Source organism: Podarcis erhardii (genome assembly GCF_964252035.2).
Source record: "Podarcis erhardii genome assembly, chromosome: 4".
In the NCBI taxonomy this organism is placed as follows: Eukaryota; Metazoa; Chordata; class Lepidosauria; order Squamata; family Lacertidae; genus Podarcis; species Podarcis erhardii.
This window is the reverse complement of record NC_138508.1, coordinates 76,604,246-76,631,495: the sequence shown is the minus strand read 5'-3', so window position 1 is coordinate 76,631,495 and position 27,250 is coordinate 76,604,246. Positions and strand designations below refer to the sequence as shown.

Sequence of the window (27,250 nt, the reverse complement as noted above, 5' to 3'; positions counted from 1 at the left end):
CTCCTCCAAGCTGTCAAAAGGAAGAGGGAAGGGAGGAAGGAATTGTTGCTAACATAGGAACAGAGGCGGAGCTAGCTGCTCTGGAACCCATGCTGTGCACCTGGGTTGGGGGGAGCATCCCAGGGGGCAGGATGAGTGTCCCGGTGGGGCGCCACCAGCAGTGAGCATCCCAGAAGGCGTGCTGGCAAAGCAGCACAGCTCCCTCCCCTCCCCCCCCGCCCGCCCAGGAAACAGCCTGCCATGGGTGGCTCGTTCCACCTCCCGCCCCCTGGGATGCTCACTGCTGGTGGCGCCCCACCGGGACACTCATCCCGCCCCATGGGATGCTCCCCCCAACCCAGGTGCACAGCATGGGTTCCAGAGCAGCTAGCTCCGCCTCTGTTCCTATGTTAGCAACAATCTTCTGGTTTTTTTCTGTTTCCTTCTAAACAAATAAGTGTTGTGGTTTTCAAAAACACAGCAGCAAAATTGTACATTAGATTTTTAGTACATTAGATTTTTACTCTTTCAGTGATAGAGTTGCCACAACAGCTTGTTTAAAATGGCAGCTTCGTTGATACTGTGTTAGCAGATTGTCCTAAATGAAATTCATGCTTTGGATGTAGATATGCATTAGGCAAGGTTAACCATCTGTTATGTGATGGGAAGAGGATAAGAGCAGTAAATTTCACTTCATTAACACTGATTGAAACATGTGTCCACCCATTATTCATGAAGTATTTATGTTTTGATAGTTAGATATCTTTTATCTGTGTGTTTCAATAAATTAATCTTAGCACATATTTTTCAGAGGTATGCCTTTTCTTGGAGTTTGCAGTAGATGGTTCATTTTGCACAAATAAAAAAACCAGACTCTGCATGTTTTCCAGTCAATATTTATTGATAGCTGATTTGACTGACAGTCAGAATGGATGCAAATTCTCTCAAAGAATAATGGGATCCCAACTAATGGGATATTCCTTTGAACTGATTTATTATTATTATTAAAGAAACACATGACCCAGTTTGCCACCTGTTTGTGATTCTAGGAGAATTACAAATATTATCACTTACCCTCTGTTTTCTATTTTCAATTCATGCCAAGCAGCTTCATAGGAATTCTGGTACTTGTCTGCTGCTTCAAGTTTAATAGATTTTATTTCACCTTTCAAATAAAAATATACCAGATCAGGGTCAAGCATTCTTAAGAAGCCTGGGATAACAAAAAGGTCTTTGTCTGGCACTGAGAATATGACAGTGCAGATGCCAGGTACACTTTCCTGAGGAGAACATTCCAGAAACATGATTCTGTCACTCAGAAGGCTCTCTACCCAGTCATCAAGCCAATACCTCAAGCAGTTAACTTTGGTTAAGCACCAAGAGGAGATACACTTCAAAATACTTGGGAGCACAGGAAACACATGACTACTGCTTGTAGTTAGACACTTTGAGGACCCCTGATGCTGTGTGAAGTGTTAATTGCCTCCAAGTTGGATTGTGACAGAGTCACACTTCTGGACTTAAGAGATAAATGATAGCAGTGACCAAAAAAATTGACTTCATGCAGAGTTGTCAAGCATTGTACTTTTTTCTTGTCTGTTATGTGAATTTCTACTAAGTAGAAATTATATTTCCTAGCCACTACTTTGCATACCATTTGGGGTAAATTTGCAGTGTTGAGGTCTGGTTGCTATTCAAGTGTAACAGCATTTCCCCTCTCCTCAGTGGAAGCAAGTCTCATTGATGAATCTTTAGCACGCACCGAACTTTTTCTGGTTGCTTCTGGTGTCCACAGGATGGCACTCTGTCGTGATCCTAGTGGGGATAGGGCCTGTGTAGAAAGCAGAGTGACACAGGCCTGGAAAGAAGGGAATAATATGTCCAGCACAGTGTTAGAAACTGAGATATGAAAACTTAGGTGCTAAATGGCACCTTAAACCTAAGTTATGGGCGCCACAACGGAATGTCTAGGCGCGCTTTTTTATAACAAGAATACAAAGCTGAAAATGAATGAACTGCAGCTAAAATCTTACGCTTGTTTTAATCTGAAATCTTATGTGCAGTACTGCTCCCAGAGCTCCGAAAAATTCTCATATTAATGAAATTACCTGTCACAAAATGCGCCTAGAACAATGGGACTTTCAAATGCTGGTCCAGCAGCCTCAGAAGTAGGATCGCAGCTCTCCCAAATGACAACATAGTTTGTTGCCTTTCAATGATGCTCTGGGGGAAAAGTTTCACTTTTCATCCAGACAGTACATTTGCTGAAATGGGAATGGGAGGAACTTCACACACAACCCTTTACACACCTGTCTCCAGTCTCAAAACAGGGGTTGTAGGAGGAGCCACTAGAGCAGCTTGTGTGTGTTGAGTGGGATCTCTGCATATTGTGGAGGAGCACTTCAGGTTTCTCTTTGTTCTTGTTTCTATACTGGCTTTTGATGATGTTTCTGTAAGTCGCTTTGAGTCACTTTTGTGGGGGGAAAGAGAGACCTATAAGCATCACTATGGATGATGATTTATACATTAGAAAAGGTGAAAAACCCTTCCCTCACAGATTCCTGAGCCAGTCAGGAGAAGCACTGCATGAACCGATAGCCTGGCTTCTGCGTGAGACAACCAGCTGTTTCCTTGGGCAACTCATGCGATCAGTTCCCCCACACCCCATGCTATTTTGCCTGATATGCTATCCCTGCCAGGTAGCATCCTCGCAGGCCTCATACTCCCGCCTCTTCCTCTGCTTCCCTCCAATATTGATCCTTCCCTTTAATATACTTGGCGGTGGCACCCATCGCGTTTCTGTTCCCGGAAAGACCTGCCTCCCTTTGTACAGGAAAGCTGAGTGAACAGACGGTTGGTTGGTTGGTTGGTTGTTGTTATTGACCAGGCCTTGGCCTGGTGAAACCAGGATCTGGGTGCCCTCCACCACCCACGCGGTGTCACTCTTGAAGCCAGATCCATGTGTGCATTTGGTCCGATTCACCAACGTTCTTCTTACATCATAGTGCCACATAATTAAGAGGCTTTTATTATCTAAACTATATCTGAATTTTTTATTGGACTTAAATGTAGGTCATTTGTTGTTTTCTCTTTCCAGGATGTTAGAAGATGACCTCAAGTTGAGCAGTGATGAAGAGGAGAACGACCAGGTAACAAAACTAAAGGTTTTTATTAATATAAAAATTGCATGATCTAATGATAGAGGTATGCTGACAATGTCATAACTCATTTAAATATTTCATAAGAAGCATTTCATACATAGCTGAGGATCAAGCTAATAATGTGTATAGAGTTATAGCTCTTGGATGGTAGCCAATGGTGGCGCAACTAGAAGGTAGCTGACCTTTCCCTTCTCCCCGCTCATAAGACTTTCTCCTGGGAGTCAGGGCAGTCCTCTGAGCAGTGATGGCTGTGTCATATAGGGCTGAAGTAAAATGGGGGAATTGTCCTAAATCTAGTGAAGAGGTTTTGCTCCAGCCATGGCTGTACTGGCTGCAGTGGATGGGAGTTGTCATCCAAAACAAGTGGAGGGCAACCAGTTGTTAAAGTGTTAAAGTGCTAAAGAGGAAATGATATTTCCTCATAGCCTCTGCCTCTCTTTCTTCCTAGAAATAAAAGCACTGTAGGATGTCCCATGGGAACAAGCCCAGACAATAACATGGGGTTTTCCAATGAAAGTGTATGGCTACAAGAGCAGAGATTGTGTGGTAGCATGAAAATGCTCTCAATGTGTTACGTTAAATAAATAAGCTTAAGAGTTAGAGAAGAAGCTATGAAGGAGGAGGAAGAGGAGAACAAAGTTGAGCTGATAATGTGTCAAGAATCTTGCTGTAATTAATTAGCCACACACATTAGATAGATCCTTAATTTTAATTACCTAAATGTATTTTCCTCCTTTGCTCCTCATCATTTATCCAGTTAAAATCATAGTTAAAATTTTATAGGCAGTGATCAGAAGAGCTAATGTGGGGATAGAAATTTTTCCTGCTTGCCTATTTAATTCCACCGACTTTGGAGAAGAACTTACCTTTTTGATCCCCAATCAATATCTGAAGAGCTCACAATTAGCAGACCGCTTGGTAGTTAACATAAATCTGCAAGTTAAAATGACCCAATTCCCTTTGATTTATAATACATAGAGCAATAATTCTGCCATCATCCTTTCAGAAAATGTCTGAAGCTTTGTGTCATGGAGATGTTAAAATCATACTTAAGATTGTTCAGTTGTCATGATTATTGCCTCTTGGTTCCCCTGAAGTGTGGAATGACACATGAAATATCCATATTTCGATTCTCTGTTCTTCAGTATAGAGGTCACTGGGCCGTTTAAATCAGTCTTGGGTGTATTATATGAAACAGTGATTGCTAACTATTATGCAAATATCCCTCCTTCCTTTCCTTCCTCCTTTCTACTTTGCTTCCTATCATTTTAGGATAGAACATTTTATAGAAGAAAGTAGAACTCTATAGGGAAGAAGTAAGCCACTGAAGCCAGTTGTGGAATTCATGTCAATCAGTGTTAAAAGAATTTGACTGACTAGTTTACATATGTGGAAAAATAATCTAACTTATTTTTACAACCTCAGGTTTGTAGGCAGTTTCCCCACCCTTCTGCAGGATCAGGTTGGTTGCCACTGAGGTTTTGTGGCTGTGAAAATTTATTGCCCACAGAGCCAATCCATCTGCATTCAGCAGCTTAGTCTGAATAAATAGAGCCATTGTGCTTGTCTGGAATATGTAACCAAAGTTCATCCAGTCTGTTTGCCTCTCACATCTCCTGAGGTTCATAAACGGCAACACCCTGGTATGTACTCTTGGCCTCTGCCAAAGAAATTGTGAAATTGTATAAATAGAAGCTAAAGAAGCAACCAAAATCCATCTTTAGAGACATGGCTTCAAAATGGAACTCTGGCTGTGAGTGAGAGAAAAAGAACTTTGTTGTAGTACTTTTCAAGTAGTAGCACTCTCTCTCACACACACACACACTTAGTAAGTATGTGCTAAAATATTATGATGAATTCAGATTACTTGAACAATCATACCAGGTAGGACTATACCTAGCATTTTCGCTCCAAGACTAAATAGCAGCTTCAGTGGGGCAGTGTTTTGTGGGAGCTGGGACTACAGTTAACCCCCACTTCCCCATATGTCAGCCCATCTTCCAATCCTGTTCATGTGCACACATGACTGCTACTTAAAAGTTTTTAAACTTGTGTATCATCATCAAATGACATGTTTAACATAAGCAATACCATTAACTTGTTTTAATAAAATATAGTCAAAACCTTTCAGGGGACATTAAAGTTACTCTGCCACCTAAACCTTAGCCTTCCCTAAGAGCACGCTGATATAACTCCCAAGCTAAAATATTTTAAATCTCAGCATTCCAAGCCCAGATTAGCTATGACAGTTTTCATTAATAGTGTCTTAGTAGTAATGCATCTAAAATTGGCTAACAAGATTTTAATAGAAGATGGTTTAATGATTACTTTTAATGATTTCAGCAGCCATTGCCCTTTACAGCAGATGCTCATTATTTTTAAAAAGCCGCCTTCTATGTATTGCTGTATGTCTGTGCCTGAAAGAAATGGTGCAGAGACCAGCTCTGTAGTACTGTGTGTACAACACAAAGAGACTTGATTTGAATGTGCTTAATAGAGATAAGGTCAAGTGTATATTCCACAGCGATGCGCTGAGAGTTCTATACTTGTCATAAATTATGTAAAGTAAGCACTTGGATGGCGTTAGAAAGGGAAGGGAATGTGGGCAAGAGCAGAGAGGGTTCGCCAGGAAGGGTTGCTGTTGCACAAGCTCGTTCATCTCTGTGAGCTCAGTGAATTTAGCATTGCTTGTGCAATTACATTGTTTGGTAGGTGACACCCAAAGGCACTCCTGACAGTAAGAGCTGTTTGACAGTGGAATTTGCTGCCAAGGAGTGTGGTAGAGTCTCCTTCTTTGGAGGTCTTTAAGCAGAGGCTTGACAACCATATGTCAGGAGTGCTCTGATGGTGTTTCCTGCTTGGCAGGGGGTTGGACTCGATGGCCCTTGTGGTCTCTTCCAACTCTATGATTCTATGATTCTATGAAGGTGGAAGCACAGAAATGGTTATGCAGAACATAAGGTGACCTGCTTCCCTGATGATTCTATAGTCTGCACTGAACCTCCTTCTTTCAACATGTCCTCCTTTCCATTAGCAGACACCACCTGAGGACATATTCAGTCCAAAGTATGGGATAGTGCTGCTTCAGTGCACAAAACTAAATGTGCCTCCCCCATCTCAAGTTTTAGGCAAGCTGTCAAAACTGTGTCTGTCTGTCTGTCTGTCTATCATCTACCTATTTTTTTCCTCTTGCTATCCACTGCCTTGCAAAACGCTATATAAATATGGTGTGCAGTCCCTAAGGTGGTTGGATGGCGTCTTGTACACCTCCTTCTGGCAACTCCTGCAGCCAAGCTGGTGCCAAATGTATTGTTTCACTTTCCTTTGGACCACATCAGTGAGGCTGAGCAGGGGGGCTTATTGTCTTTGCAGCCCAGGACTTCCATACACACTGCCCAGGCTTGTGCCCCGGGGAGGTCACTTTGGTGCTGCTAACACAGCAAAAACAATGGAGGAGGCAGCAGTTACAAATTACTGGTGTCTGCAGCCACAGCAGGCCCTGTGATTCCCCAGTGGTTTGACTTCATACCCCCCCCCCGAGGCGCACTCCATTGTCTCTCGAGACACACCACCACCACAACAACAAACATCATCATCATCATCAACAACAACAACATATATTATTGAAGAATAAAATATATGCAATAATAAAAAGGAATATCATCATTTTTATAATGAACTAAGTTGATCATACATACACTTCAAACACCAATGACACCTTCTCCTCCCATTTATCATTTTTCCATTCAGGGCCATCTTTTCTTAAACTTACTCTCCCCCCCCCTTTTTTTTTTTTAAATGCCTAGCTTTTGAAACACTTGTCTTCCACATTTACTGACTAAGCAGAGGCTGTTTCATTCTGCCCTTGCTTTTATTGTATGTCAATCGTTTATATCATAAGCCACTTTGTAAGCCAGATTCTGTAATATGGAACGTACTGGAGAAATGCTCATTAAGTCCATTACTATAGTTGTGACCAGGTTACAGCAGTAGTGTAGCCTGTTACTACCCAGCAAGTACAAGAAATAGGTTACATTGATTGTTCTTCCCAACTATGAATTATCCCAGCCTATAATTAGGGCCCAGTCCATTTTCTCCTCTACATCAATAACTGGTGGACACCTCTCCCATCACATAGTTCTTCTTTATTGTTAAAAAGGAGTTAGTAAAGTTGTTAAATTGTAACATAGGTTTAAATGCCTGCAGATTCAAAGCTTAATGCAGCATATAGTATCTGGCCTCAGTATTAGCATTTTTTCAAATTTCTCTGACCATTGTAAGGCACAGGTCATCCCTTCCTCAGCTTCCTTTCAGCTTGTTCCATGCATTGCTGTACTCTAATTACATTGAAGTTGCTCACTTTTCACTCCCAATTACAATAGAGGCATTCAGTTTCCCCTTTGATTTCCTTTCACCAACAGATTGCAACTCACGGCAGTTTGGGGGTAGTTTGTTTTACCGACACTGAAACCTAAATATTTGCTGATTATTTCCCCAACCTCTGATTTGTTGCAATAAAAGCTGGAGATAGAAGATGCAATCTGAAGAGAATGAGAACCACAAAATTATTACTGCTGTTAGAATATTTGTGTTGTCTCATGGACTTGAAGTACAGCTGGAACTTTTCCAGAGTGATTAATAGGCTGAGGGGAAATCAATCGACCTAGCGCTGAATGAATCTATATCCACTAATGGAGGGCTGGGGGAAGAGATGGACAAAATCTTGTATCTTACAATTTATGGCAACTGAGGTATTGAAGCTGAGCAATTCACCTGAAATTCTTCGCTCTGTATTCCCGACCATCAATGGTCCCCCCCCTCCCCCTCTCCTGCTTCTATCACAGCAGTATTGTTAAAATCCACTTGAGCAGAATCTCAACCCTTCTTTGTGTACAGTAGCAAGTTTCCTGAAATAACTGTATTGATTTCAAATAAAGATAAGGAGCTATAAACACAGCTTCAAGGGAACAGTTTTAGGTCAAATACCTGGGCTCAACATTCCTTATTTGCAACACACACACACACACACACACACACACACACACACACACACACACAGAGTGTTCCCTGAATTTCTGGTTCTTAGCTGTGAGCATTGTTGCTTATGTAGCTAAAAAAGCATCACCTGCCACAACAGGGGAGACAGGAAAAGACCCCAAGGTTTGCAAGAGTGCAAAAAGCCCGGGGGTGGGTGGATAGGAACTAAGCCAGAATGATAAACCAATGGGGACTTAATGTGCTTAGTGGCCCTGGAATGCTGTGCTGACTGACTCTGCGGGTGGCGGAAACAGAAAACCAGGTGCAAAGGGAAATGGGATGGAATATAATGAAGGAGCAAATGGCAGACTAAATGAAACAGTCAAACAGGAGTACGCCATGTTGTTGCAGATCCTGTTTGCTAGAATATACAGTGGTACCTCGGGTTAAGTACTTAATTCATTCCGGAGGTCCGTTCTTAACCTGAAACTGTTCTTAACCTGAAGCAACACTTTAGCTAATGGGGCCTCCTGCTGCTGCCGCGCCGCCGGAGCACGATTTCTGTTCTCATCCTGAAGCAAAGTTCTTAACCTGAGGTACTATTTCTGGGTTAGCGGAGTCTGTAACCTGAAGCGTATGTAACCTGAGGTACCACTGTAATGTGTGCAAGGGTGCCATTGCTGTTCTGGTTTTTGGACAACCCAGTGTTGCCCTTTGTTTTTAATAGTCATGAAGGAGATATAGATTGTGCTGTGGTAGCTACAGCAGCAACAAATACTTAGCAAATTGGAACTTGGGAAGTGACCTTATACATCCAGCTCAGTAGTGTCTGTATGCTGACTAGCGGCAGCTTTCTGGGGTTCCAGCCCTCCCCAGAAATGCTGGGACCTTCTCCATGCAAACCTGGTGCTCTACCACTGAGCTATAGCCCTTCCACAAACCCAGTCTGACTCTGTCTCCAGAGAAACAGGAGAGCATCCCCACCCCCCTGTTTTTTAATAGAAACGCCACCATGGTATTTTGTAGCCTGTAGAAAAAATATATTTCCCAGCTTGTTTCCACATACTTTTCCTGCAGATATTGGGGAACCTAAAGATTGGGGGTCAAATACAGCCCACCTGGTACCTCTATCTGTCCCTGAACACTGAACAGACCATGCTTTCTCTGCAAGCCACACTCCTCATTAACCCTTCTCTGGGACCCCTCTAGTGGTTTTATCTGTCTGGAGTCTATCATTGAAGTAGATGGAGGATGGAGAGTCATGTGTGTCTTGTCACACCCACCAGAAATATTCAGGTCCTGGAAGGCTGTGCATGAGGGAATGTGGCTTTCAGGCTGAAAAATGTTTGCTGTAGGTCTTTGATTTTTTTTTAAAAAAAAATAGTTGTCCACTGGCAAATTGTCAAAACAGAAATAGTCAATATGAAATTTCTAGAAGTGGCATTAACACCGTTTAAATAAATAAAACATCAACGCACAGCAAGAAGTTGACAAATAAACTAATATTGTCTGACAAGGGTGATTATGGTAAAACAGATGTTTATGTAACATTTAGAGGGGCCAAAATATTTTCAAAAGCTGCTAATTAACTGGCACAGAGGAGGGAAGTGCATCAGTTATACTTTAATAAGCAATCAGCTTGTAACTTAAAAATGAATCTACACTGAGCATAATTTTCAGGGATTAGGTGACTCACTTGTCACATCTGAGCCCCACAGCTGACAGAGCAGCTCAGGCATCGAAGGGGAAAGAGTTGTGCTGGTGGCAGAACCCTGTGCACCACAACACACTTTCTGCAGGGATGTTTTCTTACACTTCTGTTTTTTTGGTTTAAAATGTATTTTTAATGCACGCAGCAAGTACATATTACAAATGATAGTAACTCATAGTACACACACTACTGAAGTGGAAAACTCGAGTCAACTTGAGTTCTGGACTGTATGTTGTTCAATGTTGCATCTTTGTACCAAAAACCTGTGCAAGTTAAAAAGAATTAGTATAGCAACATGGAAGAAAATGAGTTGGCAGGAGATTACTTTTCTACGCAGCCTAATTTTTATTTGATAATCGTCTTTGATAATTTTCTGTCAAATTAGTTGCGCTGCCATAGGCTCTGTGCAAAAGTTCCTTAATATAGTCTTACTCAGTGACACTAGGCTTTGTTGTATTTGGGTGGAGTCTGGAGTTATCTGTGGCTGTTCTGCTCTTGTTTTGGAGCGGTAATATATTATTGTCTACCTACCTTCCTGAATGGTATGTCATCTGAGCTTTCCATGATCATGACATAGTCTGAAGCAATTTTTCCAAGTTCTTCACTTCTGGCATCTTTCCCATGTGAGAGATTCATCTTCTCTCTTCCTTGTGTGAGCTCTGGTTTTTTAAAAGGAGCACACAAGGCAGAGTTAAGGGCACGCTATTTTTACACCTTTCAACATATAGTTATATCACCTGTTGGTTATCATCATACATAGGTATGTGATAATCTTCCAGTTAATTTCAAAGATTACTCCAGGGTAATGGAATTTGAACCAGAACAAAAAACTTGTACCTGACACAAGCTTTTAGAGATTCAGACATTCTGAGAGTACATAATTTCTTAATTTCCCTATCAGATCGGGGGGGGGGGGCATTTTTACTAGCGTCATAGAATTATTTGTTACTTATGAGCAAATAAATACAAAGAAGAAGAGGAGATGTGGCAGATCTACTTATCAAATTTGGGAAAACTGTTCTATTTGGACCCATTTCAGGTCTGTAGTTAAATGGTTCTGAAAAGACCTACCAATATCAGCTTGTTGATGATGATGATGCTGATAAAAAGAGGCAGATGCACCTCCCCAGGAAAGGCATTCCACAAACTGGGAACCACCACTGAGAAGACCATGTTATTCCTCAACTGGACAACAGCCGGCGGTGGCACCAGTTTGAAAAATCCTGAAATAAAGTGTTAGAATTAATGAAATAATTGCAGGGTGGGTCATGCGGCATGTCACTCACGGCAAGCAGGAAAGATGAAGAAGTCCCACTGAAAAACAAAGAACCATTACTTTCGATTGTAACCAGGATTTCTCTCTACAAAGATAAGGTTTCTGACTTGCTAAAGTCCCCTCACATGGAGATAGTGGGACATGCAAGGTAGAATTATGAATTAACAATATGCAGAACCATCGTTTCGTGCTGTGAATGAAATTGTACCTAAGTAGACCATCAACAAAGTCTTGCGCCAGAGAGACCCATATTCAAACTTCTTCTCAGCCTTAAAACTCAGCTTGGTCAGGATAAAATGGGAGGGGGGATAACCATATGTGCCACCTCGTGCTTCTTGAATGTAATAAAATGTAGTCCAGTAAGCACACAAGTTATGTGGGGGCTACATTCCATGGATCGCACCTAAAACAAAAAACGTGTATAGTCAAAACACTTTGGGTGCGATGGCAGGTGGGATTGCCAAAGTCTTTTTTCCCCTGGATGCCCACCCCCTTGCCATTCTCCCCACCCATAAATAAAAAACTAAATTGCCAAGCATGTAAAACTGAATGCACACTAGCTTACTGTACATAAATATAGCAAGGGGCTACTCTATTTATAAAGATGTTACACAACTTTGGGTGTAAAGTAATAACCATTGATTTAATGGTACAGTTGTTTGTACGAACTCTTTATTCCAAAGAGTGTTGGCAGAAATCCAGAATGTATGAGATTAAAGCCAAGGCCAAGATTGTAGCCAAGACGATCGTAATATTAGGTATATTCAGTTAGTCACTGAAAACGAAGCCATCCATGTCAGTACTTTCCATGAGACTCATGTCAGCAAATGGACAATAACGGAATTGGAAGTTAGTTTGCTGATAAAAATGGAGCGTCCTGTTAAATTCGTAAGGCTATGGTTTTTTTCCCCTCCACAATTTAACGTACTAGCAAGATCTGGATTTCCCCCACCACCTTCAGCAGGCAATGACTGAGAGGTAAAGCATCAATGGAACATTCATCTGCTTTTGCAGCACAGTCAGAACTTGCCAACAGTGTATCACAACGATGTCTTAGAAAGCCTGCAGCAGTTCTTGCATAGTTTGCTAAACGTACAATTCTGTAACTAACAACAGATGATTCCAGAGACCCAAATATGTGCTGTCTGTTTTGCAGAAGAATGGAAGGGGACTAATGGTAAATGAGATGGTGGGAAGGAAGGGAATTATTTCCTGCAAGGTTTTTGGTTTTTTTAAAGTCATTTGAATAGAACCGTATGGATGGAAAGATCTGTGCTTTAACCATTTTGGGGGCTTTATAGCATACTTAACGAAGTGTGTATTACATCTTGTAGATCAGAAATATCCATATTACTGCTACTTGTTAATACTTTAAAATTTGGACACGTGATAGGAATGTGTGTGACATGTGCTTTTTTTTTAAGTGTTGATTGAGCTCCTGTTTTAAAAGTCAGAGTATAAAATAAACATCTCTGCCCTTCCTTCCAGCAGGCAGCACAGAGATCTGCTCTCCGGGTTCTATCCGACAGGTACATTTTGTCATTTTTATGAACTATAAATTGCTTTATGAAACGCTGAGCCCTATTTATTGTGGCATATAACTCATAATCAGATTTTGTCCCCAAAGTATCTCTGAACTGGGATGCTAAACATTTTTGCGTGCTTGGATTTGTCATGCATGCGTGGAGTTTATTGCTGCTGGGGGAAAAATCATAGTCTTACTGTATTTCATATGGAGTATGCAGAATCCCTTGTTGTGGCATGAAATTAGAGATATGAAACTGCATGAATGATGCAGTAAATTCTGAGCTTTAACATTTTTTAAGACGTATCTAGGCTCATTTCTCAGCGATAAGTACACCATTTATTTCAAGATGTTCTCCTTTTCCGTTTTCCTTTTTTTCCCCATTCCCTTTTCCTGTGGAATTTTTTCTAGATTTGATGCCCTTATAAAACAATGTCTATTATTCACATTGGTCTGAGGTTTTTCTTCTCTCTCTCTCTTTAATTTATTGGCAGTTCTTCACACTTGCATAGACTATAATACTTACGTTAACTAATTACTCAGACTTTACTTGTGCAAAACATCTACTGAAGTATATGAAATGTTCTGTCATTTTCCTGAGCAGGGAAGGTATACAGGAATGAGGTTATAAGCCACGCAGTGTAGCTTTACCTTAAAGAACTTTTAATGAAAATAGATTGCTTGGAAGTGCAAAGGCTGCCTTTTAACACAGTCTTGATTTTATGTAAGTTTTAGGGAAAAAGGAATGTTGTTTTTGGAAGGTACATTTTACAGCACCTCTTTTTAAAAACAAAACAAAAACAGCCTACTAGATTTATATTTACCCACAAATGAGATACTGTGTCATGCAGGCTGACACAAAGTAAATTCTTCCATGCCTTCTTGGCAGGCATCTCAGCCCTTCTGGCCCAGACTCCCCCGCCTCCCTGAGAATAAGCAGTAATTGACTTTGTAAGGCAGCTCAGTCAACTGCTTCTCCAGAGCAGAACCTGCCACTTAGGATGAATTATACGTTGTGCATGGGTGAATAACATTTCTTTATGGTCTGAGGCTGAGACCATCAAAACTATCCCACCTCCACTGACAAACCCTGTTCTGTTTAAAGTGTGTGTGTGTGTGTGTGTGTGTGTGTGTGTGTGTGTGTGTGTGTTGAAACAGCAGGAAAAATAACTTGTCTTTGCAAACTTATCAAAAGATTGAATGCTTCAAGCTGTGTTAGCCAATCTTGCAAAGGGAAAAGGGTGCTGGGAGACAAAGGAACACAAACATTTGTGATAAATATATGTGATGTAGAACAGGAAGAAAAGACGCAATCATACCTGAATGTATGGAAGGCAAGTTCCATTTGCTCCCCGGTTTTGTATATTCTCCAATAGAATCAGAAGCACAGAATTATCTAAAAGTCCTTCATTCACCACCATCTAGAAAAACCAAACATCTGCTGCTGCGTGGGGACACCAGAAGGATCTGTAGTATGGTATCACCGATAAACACAATCCAGATAAGAGGTTTTTCATGGGAGTAGCCCAATTGATCTAGGAGGAAGTGGGGTGCCTGTTCTTAACACACTCTAAAGCAGAGTTGAGGGACCTCAGATCTGGAGGCTAAAGGCAGCCCTCTTGGTATCTCTGCCTGAGCCTTGAGCCTTTCTCCAGGCCATGCCCTGTCCTTAGCCACATCCTCTCTTCCCAAGCCACACCCCTCAATCACCCTTATTTTGCATCTCTTTGAGTAGTTCCTCCTGGAATGCGTCCTTAGAGTCAGATAATGCCGCTTGCTGGATGGATGGTTGTGTGAACATAGAAACCAGGAAACATTTACATTGGTTCCACCATGCATGTTTGCCTCAGGTCACACCCAACAGTGGGTCAGTGCCCAGAAGGAAATGAGGCCCCTGGGCTGAAAATTTCCCCCACTACTGCTCCATGAAATCAGTTGCCAAGACTAAAGGTCCCTGCCTCCCCACAGCTGTCTATGTCTCCTCCTCTCCAGGGCTTTCCCCAAGCAATTGGAGACTGCGCCTGCATGCAGCCAATCTCTCCTCTGCCCTTTTCATGCCTTTCCTGGTTCTGGGAGACAAGGGGGAGGGGATCTTGCAGCAACAGGGGAGGAGACACCTGTTATTCTTCACTAGCCTCTTGACCTCCCTCCTCCCACTCAGCAGCTTCAGCTTCTCTGCCACAGACTGTCCCAGCTCACTAAGCCCTTTTGCCCCTTCAGCTTCCAACACCTCCTCATCCACACATTAGGCATAGCATGGACGTCTGAAAGTGGAAAGCCTGCATATCTAGATCCCCAGGGCCTGGAATCCTGTACAATCTGCATGTGTTGGCTTTCTCCCTAAATAGTTCCTTGTGTGGATGGTGGGGCTGGGGGAAGCTGTGTTTTGTCAGTGATGGGGCTAGCAGCACAGCCCTGCTGCCCTTTTAATTGTGTGGACCCCTTTTGCATGTGTCATGCATGAAGAAGGCTTGCATTTTTAAAGATTCAACAGGAGCTCAAAGCACCAGTGCTTTGAATTGTTTACTACTGTGGGCTCTTACAAGTTTGCTGTCATATGAAGATTTAATTATTATGCACTCTCATCTTTTGCCTGTTTATTTCCCTTGGTTCAGGGAAACCCATGTAGGCAGTCCAGAACTCATATATGTGAACCAGAGGAGGCTCTTGGCACCCAGGAATGACCTCTCAGTATTTTAGTGAGACGACAGACATAGCATCTCCTGGAGTGTAAAATATGCAAAGTACCATGGGGAGGAAGAGGATAGATGTGTGTGGAATATGAATTGCCTCAGCATATGATTAACCTCACTGGCTATGTAGTAAATAGAAGATAACTGTGATCAAAAATGAATTTGTGCAATTTATCAAGCTGAGCAACTGTGCATTTTGCAGTGAGGCAGGAAGTCAATTCCAAAATCTAGGGCAAATAGAGCAATAGGAAATTGCAGGGACTAAGAAGTTAATCATACCTTTTGACTGCTTTCATCATTTTTGAAAGACAGAGTCAGTAGAGTCTTCACAGGAATGCTTCGCAGCAACTGATCAGAAAATAATTCTTTCAGCGAGTCCTTAAATACCATTTGTGATCACTCAGAACTCAATAGACTTTCTCACTTAATGCCCTTTGATGAGTTGATAAGTATGATTTTTAAAAAAATGTGTCTGAATTATAACTGAGTATACCTCAAAAATATTTACAAGAGAAACAAACATTCGGTGAGTAGAATCTAGAAGCCCTAAATTATTATTTGATGAAATAAATTGTATATAGAACAATATTAGAAAGATCATCTTAGAAACCACTGTATGCCTTTGACCCTTTGAAATTTGTTGAAGTTACTCATACTCTGTAAATAACAAAAGGATATAAAAATTAATACCCTGATACTATAGTAAAGGTAACGGGACCCCTGACCATTAGGTCCAGTCGTGACTGACTGTGGGGTTGTGGCGCTCATCTTGCTTTATTGGCCGAGGGAGCCGGTGTACAGCTTCTGAGTCATGTGGCCAGCATGACTAAGCTGCTTCTAGCAAACCAGAGCAGCGCACGGAAATGCCGTTTACCTTACCGCCGGAGTGGTACCTATTTATCTACTTGCACTTTGAGGTGCTTTTGAACTGTTAGGTTGGCAGGAGCAGGGACCGAGCAATAGGAGCTCACCCCATTTCAGGGATTCGAACTGTCGACCTTCTGATTGGCAAGTCCTAGGCTCTGTGGTTTAACCCATAGCGCCACCCACGTCCCCTCCCTGATACTATACATTTAAGCTAATGTGCATTCATGTTACATCAGAGCAGTAACATGTTCTGTAGTGTGCTGTGGTGGTTGTTGTTGGTACCTTAAGTGTAAGGCTTTAACCTAGCGCAGCAAGTATTGGAAACAAGCTGTAAACGCATTGTCAAACAGTTGCTGTGAATGCCTGACTCATGTGCAGGGGAAACCATCTGGTTTGTTAATGAAGAAAAATATTTCTGTTTTATAGTTTGTTTTTGACACTTGAATATTGCATTGCCTTTGGGCGGTGAGAAAGCAATAAGACACAAATTATTTTCAACTTTTGTAATGGCTCCAAGTCGCTGTAACTCCATCTGTTGATGAGGGCAGCTCTTCCATTAGACTGGAGAAACTATCACCACAAGGAACAAAGAACAAAGATGGAAGAGGAGGGATATATTACAAATTGTGCATCACATGCTGTTGCCGTTCAGATCTGAACCAGCTTGTGTCCTGCAGAAAGTGGCGTCATATGCTGACTCCAATGTCGCCAATGTTATGTGAATTCTGACAGCCTTTGATAGAGTTCTTCATCAAGTGATTGCATTAGTTCTTCATACATTCATGTCTCCAGCATCATGTCAGCTGGATCTGAATCCCTGGATAAGCTCCATTTCACTTCAGAACTGAGAAAATTTGGAACTATTCCAGTGTTAAAATTAACATGTGGAAAGTGGGTCCTACAGATTTGTAGCCCTGCATCTTTTTGGAATGGCACCACTAAAATTAGAACTTTGTGAATGAGGCATACACTTGTGATGGGGTAACTAATATGATTTTTAAAATAAAATAAAATAAAATAAAATAAAATAAAATAAAATAAAATAAAATAAAATAAGGAAGTGCCTTTAAGGCTGCAAGGAGCAGATTCCTTTCAGTATAAAGGAACCAGGGCTTTTTTAAAGCCAGAACTCTTCAGAACTCAGGTAGGCGCCATTACCATTCTAAGAGAACGAGGGAGGTGTTCATGGTGAATTCTGGCACCTCTTTTTCTAGAAAAATAGCACAGAGAGGGGCTGTACTTTGAGATGGATGTTTAACTATATTTTCAATTGGTGTCTGTTTTGTGTATAATCATTTGAAAGTCTGTCCTATCTTTTTCATCATTAGTCTGCATGTTTTTTAAAAAATAAACACATTATTTTTTAAACTTGCATTTTACCCCCAAATACAAATTTCATACACATTTTGATACTTTTTTTGAGCCAACAACTGTATTACAAAATCGTGTACATTTTGTCCCAAAATACACAGGTTACATGAATTTTAATATTGCACATCGTTTTTGAGGCAAGAAATTGTGAAACCTGGGGGATAACAATTCGTCTGTCTGGGAAGTGTGAATGAGGCTGGTTTGCTTCAAAATGTGGACTGACTGAATCCTTTTTATATATATATATAAATTTTTATTAACCGGCCAATCAAATCAAATTAAATCACATCACATAAATACCGAATTACAAAGCCGAATTTTAAATTTTTGTTGTTGGGGGGACCCATATTTCAAGATCCAAAGGGGGATTCTGATCATCTTCTTGCTATTGCGTTAATGTCTAAATCAATCCAAATCAGTCCAAACAGAGTTCATAATTCTATCCAGTCTTATCTTGCTGTTTCCACATCACATCTTGTTCATATATTTTCTCTTTTTTCTTTATGATCTCTTCTGATAGTCTCCTTAAGCCGATAAACACCAATAATAATCCTGTGTGAATTTTTCTGTTCTTCCAATCCTCAAATCAAGATGGTTTCCATATGTCATCGCCTTCATAGATAACATCGCTCTTTCCATCATTAATCTCGCAAAACTGTCGCTCTTAAGTTCCCTCTGAGGAGTTTCACCCACAATATAAAAACAGCTCTATTTCTCCTTCCAGACTCAAGTCCTCCGACAGAACTTCCCAATATGGCGACGGCATTTTTAACTGCGTCATTCCAAAGCTCTTATACATTCCACGCTCTTCTTAAAACATGCTTTGGTTCGAAAGTTTATCTCCACATAGCCTTAAATCCACAGCTTAAGTCCTTAAAACGACATTTCTGACTCGTGAGGGGAGGGGATTCTTGTTTAATCACATAAGGAAAGAAAGGAAAGTTTTTTTTTCCTCCCCCATCAGTCATTTGCCATACCGTATCTTGGTGTATCTTCTCATGATTTAATCTTGTCTTGGTTTATCAGAGATCTCTTCTGTTAGCAGGCTTTACTCCCCCTCCTTCCTTGAAATATGTGCATTCCTTCATCCAAATTGTTTCTTTTGAAGTTCTTGCAGCTAGTGGCGCGGATCAGGGACGGCATCCAGGAGCACCGGAATCCCACAGGAGGGCTTTGTGCCTAGTGCCCCCATCCCCACAAATTCGGGGGTGGTATAGGGCACAGCAGGCAAGGCAGTCCCCCCCCCACCATCCTGGGGGGGGTAGGGAGGCTAATTACTCCCATCATAGCCTCCAGATTACCTCGTGTGGGTCGGAGAGATGTTATTGTCAGCCATCTTCCGATGCGCCCCCTAGTGGCCCCCCCGACTGAATCCTTTAACATCCTTAACTACAATCAGATATTAAACTAGGTTTCAATTGGGACAGAGCTAGTCCTGCCATTGCAGCAAGTCATCATTTATTTACTGTTCTTAGACCCCACCCTTCCTCCAACTGAATCCCAGAGCTGATAGCAACGGTCTTAAAACACGATACAAATATCATAAAGCAGTAATTGAGATTATCATCAAAACAGGAACAGCCTTTAAAACGCCAATGCAGTGAACGAAAGCATGGCAAAATAAGTTCATTTTAAGTTTATGCCTGAGCATTATCAGTGTGTGAGACAACCAGATTCAGAAAGGAGTTCCGTGGCTGGAGAGCCACCACCATAAAGTCTCTGCCTTATGCTGCCACTCTATGGGTTCACCCATTGATGGCACCACAAGCAGGGCACCTCCTTGCAAATCTTAAATCAAGGGCCCGATGATATCAGGGGAGGTGTTCCTTCAAGTGCTCATGTCCCAGGCCATATAGGACCTTGTACATCAGTTCTAACACCTTTGAATTAGGCAGTACTATACAATCCCAACTTGCTGCCCCATGTAACCAGTCAGCAGTGCTCTGCACTAGGGCTGTCCCATGTAGAGAGGCAATCCATCTTAATGGGACTGCACCCTTTCAGGGGAAGTTAGATGCAGCACATCCAAACTTCACGGGGAGTGATCCATCCATGTTAATGGGGTAATAATACCCACCACCACCAGTTCACAACCCATCCACTTTGTTCTAACTTCAGAAGAAAGCATTCGCTCATGTTTGTGTCGGTAGACATTTTAAAAGTATTATTTTGAAATGTCCTGCAGCGACATGCAATAAATGTTTATCTTATTGAATTGTGCCCAGAAAACAATAGGAAGTCAAGTGCTGGAGCATTGTTGCAATGTGCCCCCCCCAATAACTTATTCAGCCTCTTCAACTCAGCTATACCAATTTCTATATTATTTTATATGAAGGAAAAATCTCTATAGGCTCTAGAGCCTTCAGATATTGGGATTTTTCTTGCTGAGAAGCATTTCCCCTGTTCCATTGGGAAGTCCTTTTAGGGACATCTATATATGTTGGATTAAGTATGGGTCTGTCAATAGTCTTTACTAGATCACAATTGTTTTCCTGAAAGTTACGGCTAACCTGTTTGTTTTAAATGTGGCAATGCAAAATTACTCACATCAGACAGGATGTTTTGTGGTTGTATTTCTGGTGTTATTTAAACATTACCCATGCATTATTCAGCATGGTTTTCATTTTTCACGCTTTTGTTGAGAGAAACAATTGAACTTTGAAGAGGTTGGGTTTTACTGCGCGAATTACTTTGTTTCCTACACCAGAATGCTTTTCATCTCTGTGGAAGTATTTAATTTTCCTATTCATGCAAACATATGTGCACCAACATGGGATTCATAAATTATACTTCCTCCTCATTGACTGGTACAATATATATATAAATGAACAGATAGTCTGTCAAAATATTTATTGTAAACAATCCTGGAGGATTGTTATCAGGAACGTCATCAAGAGATGCAAATTGAATCAGACACTTCCTGGTTGTCATTAACAAATATTTCCTTTTGCCAGGACAGGGGGTGATACGCAGTTGGGGGAGGAAGAATTAGTTCCCCCTCAAGAAGTGGGATGGCTCTTCTATATAGCTGCATAAAGGGTTATTTCTTGAATTGCCATGTAATCCTGCCCTTTATTTATTCTGCTTCCTACTCTTTTAAACACACAATAGGGGGAGTAGGAGGAACTGTGATGTTTATTACAGCTGCCTTAATGGCGCTGCCTTTTACAATCCCCATGGTGAATCTTATTTCCAAGGCTTCCTTTTCCACTTTCCTTCATTTCCAAATGTTTTGCTCCTTTGGCTGTTTTTCAGATTTTCTTAAGGTAAGTGCTTTCCTCTTCTTCCACCTCCTCCTCCTCCTCCTCCTCCTCCTCCACTCCTACCCTGATTCTCTCCCCAACATAATGCACTCGTAATCTGTTCCGCAGAATGCTTCTCATGCAACCTTGAAACCCTACGAACTCTTAGGTCTTACAGACACACACAAAAAGTCCAGCTTTAAACAAATAAACTAGCCTATTTCATGGCGTTTAGCTCTCTGGAACAAATCAGCCTTCTATTGAAAGGTTAATGTGCCCTGCATGGCTAGCACACTCTGACCTATTCTTCCCAACACATATCTTTATAAGTGGCTCTGTGAATACGGAGCACAATGTAGCCAAAGTTGAGCACTATTTATTTTCATTTATTTCATTAAGCACATCAAGGGCAGACTTTGGTCATTCAAATTGCATTGACACCCTGTGGGAAGCCAAAATTCGGCACCCCACCTCTCACCTTCTGTTCTGCTCAATTCACTACGTCATAGTTGCAATGCCCTGTTGCACCCCCTAGGCTCAGCTCCCAGTGTGGCAAAACCAGTCACGCTGCCCTAAATCTGCCTCTGAGAACAGGTTTAATGGTGCATTCCTATGCATGTATAAAGTAAGTCTCATTAGCATTGCAGACTAAATCAATGGAACTTAATACAGTCGCACCTTGGTTTTTGAACAGCTTAGTTCCCAAACGTTTTGGCTCCTGAACGTCGCAAACCCGGAAGTGACTGTTCAGGTTTCTGAACTATTTTTGGAAGCCGGACATCGGATGGGGCTTCCGTGGCTTCTGATTGGCTGCAGGAGCTTCCTGCAGCCAATCAGAAGCCACAGTTTGGTTTTCAAATGTTTTGGAAGTCGAACGGACTTCTGGAACGGATTCTGTTCGACTTCCAAGGTACAACTGTAGTGCTCAGTTTTCCTTGAATCATGCCTTGGTATATATCTTACTACTTGCTTGAGCCAGCCATAGCATTATCTGGTTTTCCTCTACAGAGCTGAAAATTTATTCTGTTTCTTGATGTGCAAAATATCCTCCACCGGGTGGTTAGTGTATGTCCAGATTCTAAAATAGCTATACTGCTCAGTTTGCAGTGCAGTTTCTGTGTAGTCTAGATAAGAGTAGGCAATTAGCCTTGCGAATCATTTCAGATTACGGTATTATTACAGATTTTCAGAGGCAGCTTCATATTCAAAGTAAAAATGTGCCACCATCACCTATAGATTGAAAAGACCTTTATTGTACTTGTAATGAGGAATAGGCAGATCAGTCTATTTCTGTTCAGTATCAGTTTTGTATGTGTTCACTTCTATCTTGTGTCCACATTAATCTGTTTAAAAAACAATAACTCCCTACAAAAAATTGTATTTAGGTGCATTTTAATTTATATTTATATGCACATTTTCGCTCAGTATGCATGTCTAAATGTATTTTGTCCTAAAATACGTATTTTGTCATGGATTCTGGCATGTTTTTTGAGCCAAGAACTATACCACAAATCTGAGGGATAATTACATTCTAATCCATACTTTAGTTTGGAAGGCTTGGATCAAAGTCAGTTCACACTGGAATTCACAGGAGCCAAATTTCTCAAGCATCCCTACTTGTAACCAGTCATCATGCATATACAGTGGTACCTCGGGTTAAGAACTTAATTCGTTCCGGAGGTCCGTTCTTAACCTGAAACTGTTCTTAACCTGAGGTACTACTTTAGCTAATGGGGCCTCCCGCTGCCGCCGCACGATTTCTGTTCTCATCCTGAAGCAAATTTCTTAACCCAAGGTACTATTTCTGCGTTAGCGGAGTCTGTAACCTGAAGCGTATGTAACCCGAAGTACCACTGTAATTCATACAGCTAATCAGAAAGACATCTAAGCCATAAAATTTAATGCACATTGAAAGCCATAGTATCCAGCCATACTATCAACCCCAACTCCTTCTACTTCATTAAATAAGGGGTGGAAGTGTCTGCGAATTTCAATGCCCCGTTTCTCATTTTTCCAATCTTAGTTCCCCACATTTGGCAGCAATTTGTGATTTTTTTAAAAAAAAATAAAAACCCTCATGAAAATTTATTGGCATTTTAGAGTGAATTTCTCCTAATAAGCACTTTTTTTATATGCAGTGTTTACTAATGCACTCAAATAAAGTTTGCTCTGTTTAGATAAATTGGGCTGCTGGTCTGTTGAACTTGGCTTTCTGACTCACCTGCTTCAACATCCAAGCAGCCCAACTGATTTGTAGTCATCCAGGCATGCACTCGCCTATTTCTTTTTCTGACACCACCCCAATGGTTCCCAAACGGCTGTCAGACACCACTGTGGCAGGCCCCATTTCCTCCTGGCTCATCTACATGGCAAAGATAACAAGTTGCAGCATATCCATAGCTGTCAAGCGTCCCTTATTTGGCGGGACAGTCCCTTATCCCAGCACCATGTCCCGCTGCTGTCCCTTATTGATGATGTCCCTTAAATAAGCTACTGAAGGTAATGGGGGCCTTTCTCTGTCCAGCTGTGCTTTGTCAACAACAAATTGTTGCTGTTTTTTGTGTTGAATGTATGCTATATGGTAATTTATGGACCTAATAGGTATCTAAATTTATCAAAGTAATTGCTGATCCCTTATTTTGGCTGCTGATCCCTTATTTTCGAGGCTGCTGGTCCCTTATTTTCAAATCTGTAAGTTGACAGCTATGAGCATATCATTCCTGAACATGGGAATGTGCAGGCCTTGCCCAAATACCAGATTCTCTCTCTCTCTCTTTCTTTCTTTCTTTCTTTCTTTCTTTCTTTCTTTCTTTCTTTCTTTCTAGAATTGGCAAGCCTAGCAACAAAAATGCTATGACTCTTAGGAGGAAAAAGAAGTAAATCTCCTTAGGAAAACGTAGCAGTCCTATCCAGAACTTTCTGTGTTGTGAACTGACACCTTGTGATTTATGCCCTTGGAGGTTTCATGCTAAGGAAACGATATATTTCAATAATGTGAAACCTTCTCTTACCTGCTAGTGATGAGAATTCCTGCTCTGCTTCCTGTGCCTCATTTGACAAGGCCAAAGAGAGCTTTAAAAAAGGGGGGGGGGGCTTTTATAGCTGCCAGTGATCAATGGCATGGCAACATCCAGCGTTAACAAATGCCAGTTGAAATTCTGCTCATCTCTAAATCATGGATTTACCGGTTCAATAAATATGCCATTTAAAGTCCCCCTTTTATAGTAATGATATTTCATTGTATTAATAATTCACAACAATTAATAGGATGGGTTGGGTAGTGACTTTTATGATGCAATTGCAATTAGAGGAATGCCCACCATAGTTCAGAATTATTTTAATTATTATGGATAATTAGTCAGCTTTAATTTTTGCATTTGTGGGCCTCTTATGGCTTCTCAAATTGCTCCTTTGCTATCACCTCTTGGTAAGTGTTCCTAACAGAGGGAGAATTAGACTAAGCAGGAGTAAGTAATGCATGTTCCTGTGTGAGAATGGCTCATCTTTAATTATCTGCAGTTGGAAGGCTTAGGTTCTAATTCATGAGCAGCATCGCTAAGAATGGCTGCATGGGGTCATTAGTTTGTTATGAAATTTCATACTTGATTTCAGGGGGGTAAATTTTTGCTTCAGTGTAGAAGTGAAGGTAGCGGATCTTGGGGTCTCAAAATTCAGCTGCGCCCTCTGTGACGCCAAAATTTGGCCTCCCCTCCATTCTAAATACAGTGGTACCTCGGTTTTCAAACGTACAGTGATACCTCAGGTTAAGTACTTAATTCGTTCTGGAGGTCCGTACTTAACCTGAAACTGTTCTTAACCTGAAGCAACACTTTAGCTAATGGGGCCTCCTGCTGCCGCCGCACCGCCAGAGCACAATTTCTGTTCTCATCCTGAAGCAAAGTTCTTAACCTGAGGTAATATTTCTGGGTTAGCGGAGTCTGTAACCTGAAGCGTATGTAACCTGAGGTACCACTGTAATCCGTTCCGGAAGACCGTTCAACTTCCAAAACATTCAAAAACTGAAACTCAATAGCCGACAGCTAGGCTTCAGGGTCTTGCACTCAGCGGAAGCCGTGTTTCCTGTTCAACTTCCAAGACATTCGAAAACTGAGGTACCACTGTAATAGGTGTGGTGCCCCTGCGGTGCCCCTGAGACTCCATGCCCAGTGCAACCAAATTGGCTGTGTTCCCCTCTGTGGTAGTTGTATAAGTTACCAGTAGCTTACATCTGAAATATAGTTTCAAAAAGTACAGAACAGTCTCAATGGCATGCTGCTAGGAACAAGATGGAAACTAGTGTGTGTGTGTGTGTGTGTGTGTGTGTGTGTGTGTGTGTGTGTGTTTCTCCAGGCCAGAGTGGGAGACATGGATTCAAAAGCATTGTTTATTTCAAATTCTCCAGTAGTATTTATTTATTTATTTATTTTTGCTGAAACAGAAATTAAAAAGATGATAATGACTTCAAAAAATTGTTACGCCACAGTACTAGAACCGTACTAAATATGGTCTAATCCCATTAACTTCATCGGGATTTAAAGGTATCTAGAGCCAAGAACCGAAGGTCGGATGGATACCCAGCCCCAATATCTAACACGGGTCCTGCTTACTAAGTAACAATTATAGTATAATTTAGCTTGTGAAAGGCAAATGCCAAAAGGTCCAAAGTACAGTGGTGCCCCGCAAGACGAATGCCTCGCAAGACGGAAAACTCGCTAGACGAAAGAGTTTTCCATTTTGGAGGTGCTTCGCAAAACGAATTTCCTATGGGCTTGCTTAGCAAGACGAAAATATCTTGCAAGTTCCTGCGGGTTTTTTTCCCTTTTCCCCTCTTTTTCTAAGCCGCTTATCCGCTAAGCCGATAAGCCGCTAAAAGCTGCTAAACCGCTAATAGCGCTAATCCGCTAAGCCGTCAATGGGCTTGCTTCGCAAGACGAAAAAACCGCTAGACGAAGAGACTCGCGGAACGGATTCTTTTCGTCTTGCAAGGCACCACTGTACATGTTTCTGTTTTCCTCAGAAATAAAATACCTGGGAAGTTTCCCTCCTTCGCAGTGTGTGCCTGATGCACTCTGGTGTTCGGTGAACATTGGGAACATGTGCACTGCCAGGGCAACATATAGCTCTTCTCCAAAATACTCAGTCTATGAAGGAATGCAAATGAAAAACTGGTTTACCAAAGATTACTCTTAGATAGTGTGTTGGCCAAAGGTTTACTTGTAAAAAGCATGGTAAAGCTATCGGAACCCATAAAAATCTGCTTTCAGTTAGTTAAAAGTGCTTAAGACAGTTGAGCTATATCATTGTTTTATCGTCCTCTGGAAGTTAGCTCAAAAGTAATGAGCATGTTTCATATCTGTGTTTGAAGCCACAGTTCTTTGGTCAGGTTCAGTCTGTGTGGCTTGACAGACACATTCAATGCACAGGCTTAGAGCCAAGCAGTGCAGCTGCATATAACATTAGTCTGACTGCTGTTTCCTTGCTGCAAAGCATCTTCAAGTGGGGTCAAATAATACTTTCCTCACATGCTCCTTCACCTCTTGAAAGTTCCCCACTAAGGTAAAAGCAGCTTGTGGGATTCAAGGGGAAAGGGAGGTTAAGAATTATGCAGTTCAGTTCCATTTCTCTACAACCTATCACCCACTCCTAAGAAGCAGGGCTCTTAAAAAAAGCAGTTGCCAGGTTAACATTATATACACCAGCACTATGTTTTACAATTTTGTCCCAAGTATGTATTATTATTATTATTATTATTATTATTATTATTATTATTAGTTCTTGCAGTTTAAATAGAATGATAGGCTATGTCGATATATCTCTACCCTAGCATACTGATAAACATTAATGTCTCCCTTTGAATAAAATCCTGGTTCTTTGAGTCTAGCACCTTGCAATTGCTTCTGCCTGTCCTAAGAACAAAACATGACACAAAAGATTGTTACCAGGTCTCTCTACCTTTTTAAAACAGACACACACAAAGCTCCAATTTTTATTGGAGGATCAGCACTGGGGAAAGATGTATATAACCTAGTTCTGTTCAAAAGTAGCCTCCCAAAATTTCCAGAAGGCAAAAATGGGAAAGGGAAGAATTTTGCTATTGTACTATTTTTAAAAATGGTCCAGGACACTTCTTCATAGCAAGAGAGGATGGATTCCATCTTCTAATGAGAGGGCAGTTGGAGAGAGATTAAATCCAAATACCTTGAAATCACAATCTGGATTAAGAAAGCTCTCAAATTACACGAACTACAGTTTATTTCGCAGTCTCTTGTTGTTTTGGTTATGATTATTATATGATGAACAAATGTGCCATTGTGTCTTTTTAAATGAAATAAGAGATCTATCTTAAAATCTTCAAACTACTGCTTCAGGATGAATCAGGAGATCATGGATACTTGCAGACAAGTTTCTATTGTGGGGTGGTGCTTCTTAAGTGTGCAAGGGTAGTTTT

At 41.3% G+C, this 27,250-nt stretch overlaps 1 protein-coding gene and 1 long non-coding RNA gene across 8 annotated transcripts in view; one reads left to right on the top strand and one right to left on the bottom strand.

The window, feature by feature from the left end:
* AFF3 (ALF transcription elongation factor 3) overlaps positions 1 to 27,250 on the top strand; it is a 237,265-nt gene that overhangs the window by 165,449 nt on the left and 44,566 nt on the right. For 6 of the 7 annotated variants that reach the window (XM_081857861.1, XM_081857860.1, XM_081857858.1 and 3 more), the window contains 2 exons: positions 3,077 to 3,128; positions 12,593 to 12,633. In XM_081857861.1, the coding sequence (XP_081713987.1) occupies positions 3,077 to 3,128; positions 12,593 to 12,633 (93 nt within the window). The remainder of the gene's footprint in view (positions 1 to 3,076; positions 3,129 to 12,592; positions 12,634 to 27,250) is intronic. The other variant, XM_081857859.1, reaches the window with a different exon arrangement.
* Positions 9,644 to 26,237, bottom strand: LOC309339712. Its single transcript, XR_014155543.1, has 4 exons — positions 25,831 to 26,237; positions 10,900 to 11,142; positions 10,360 to 10,487; positions 9,644 to 10,091 (listed from the first exon to the last, which is right to left on the bottom strand). It is a non-coding gene; the product is annotated as an uncharacterized lncRNA (long non-coding RNA).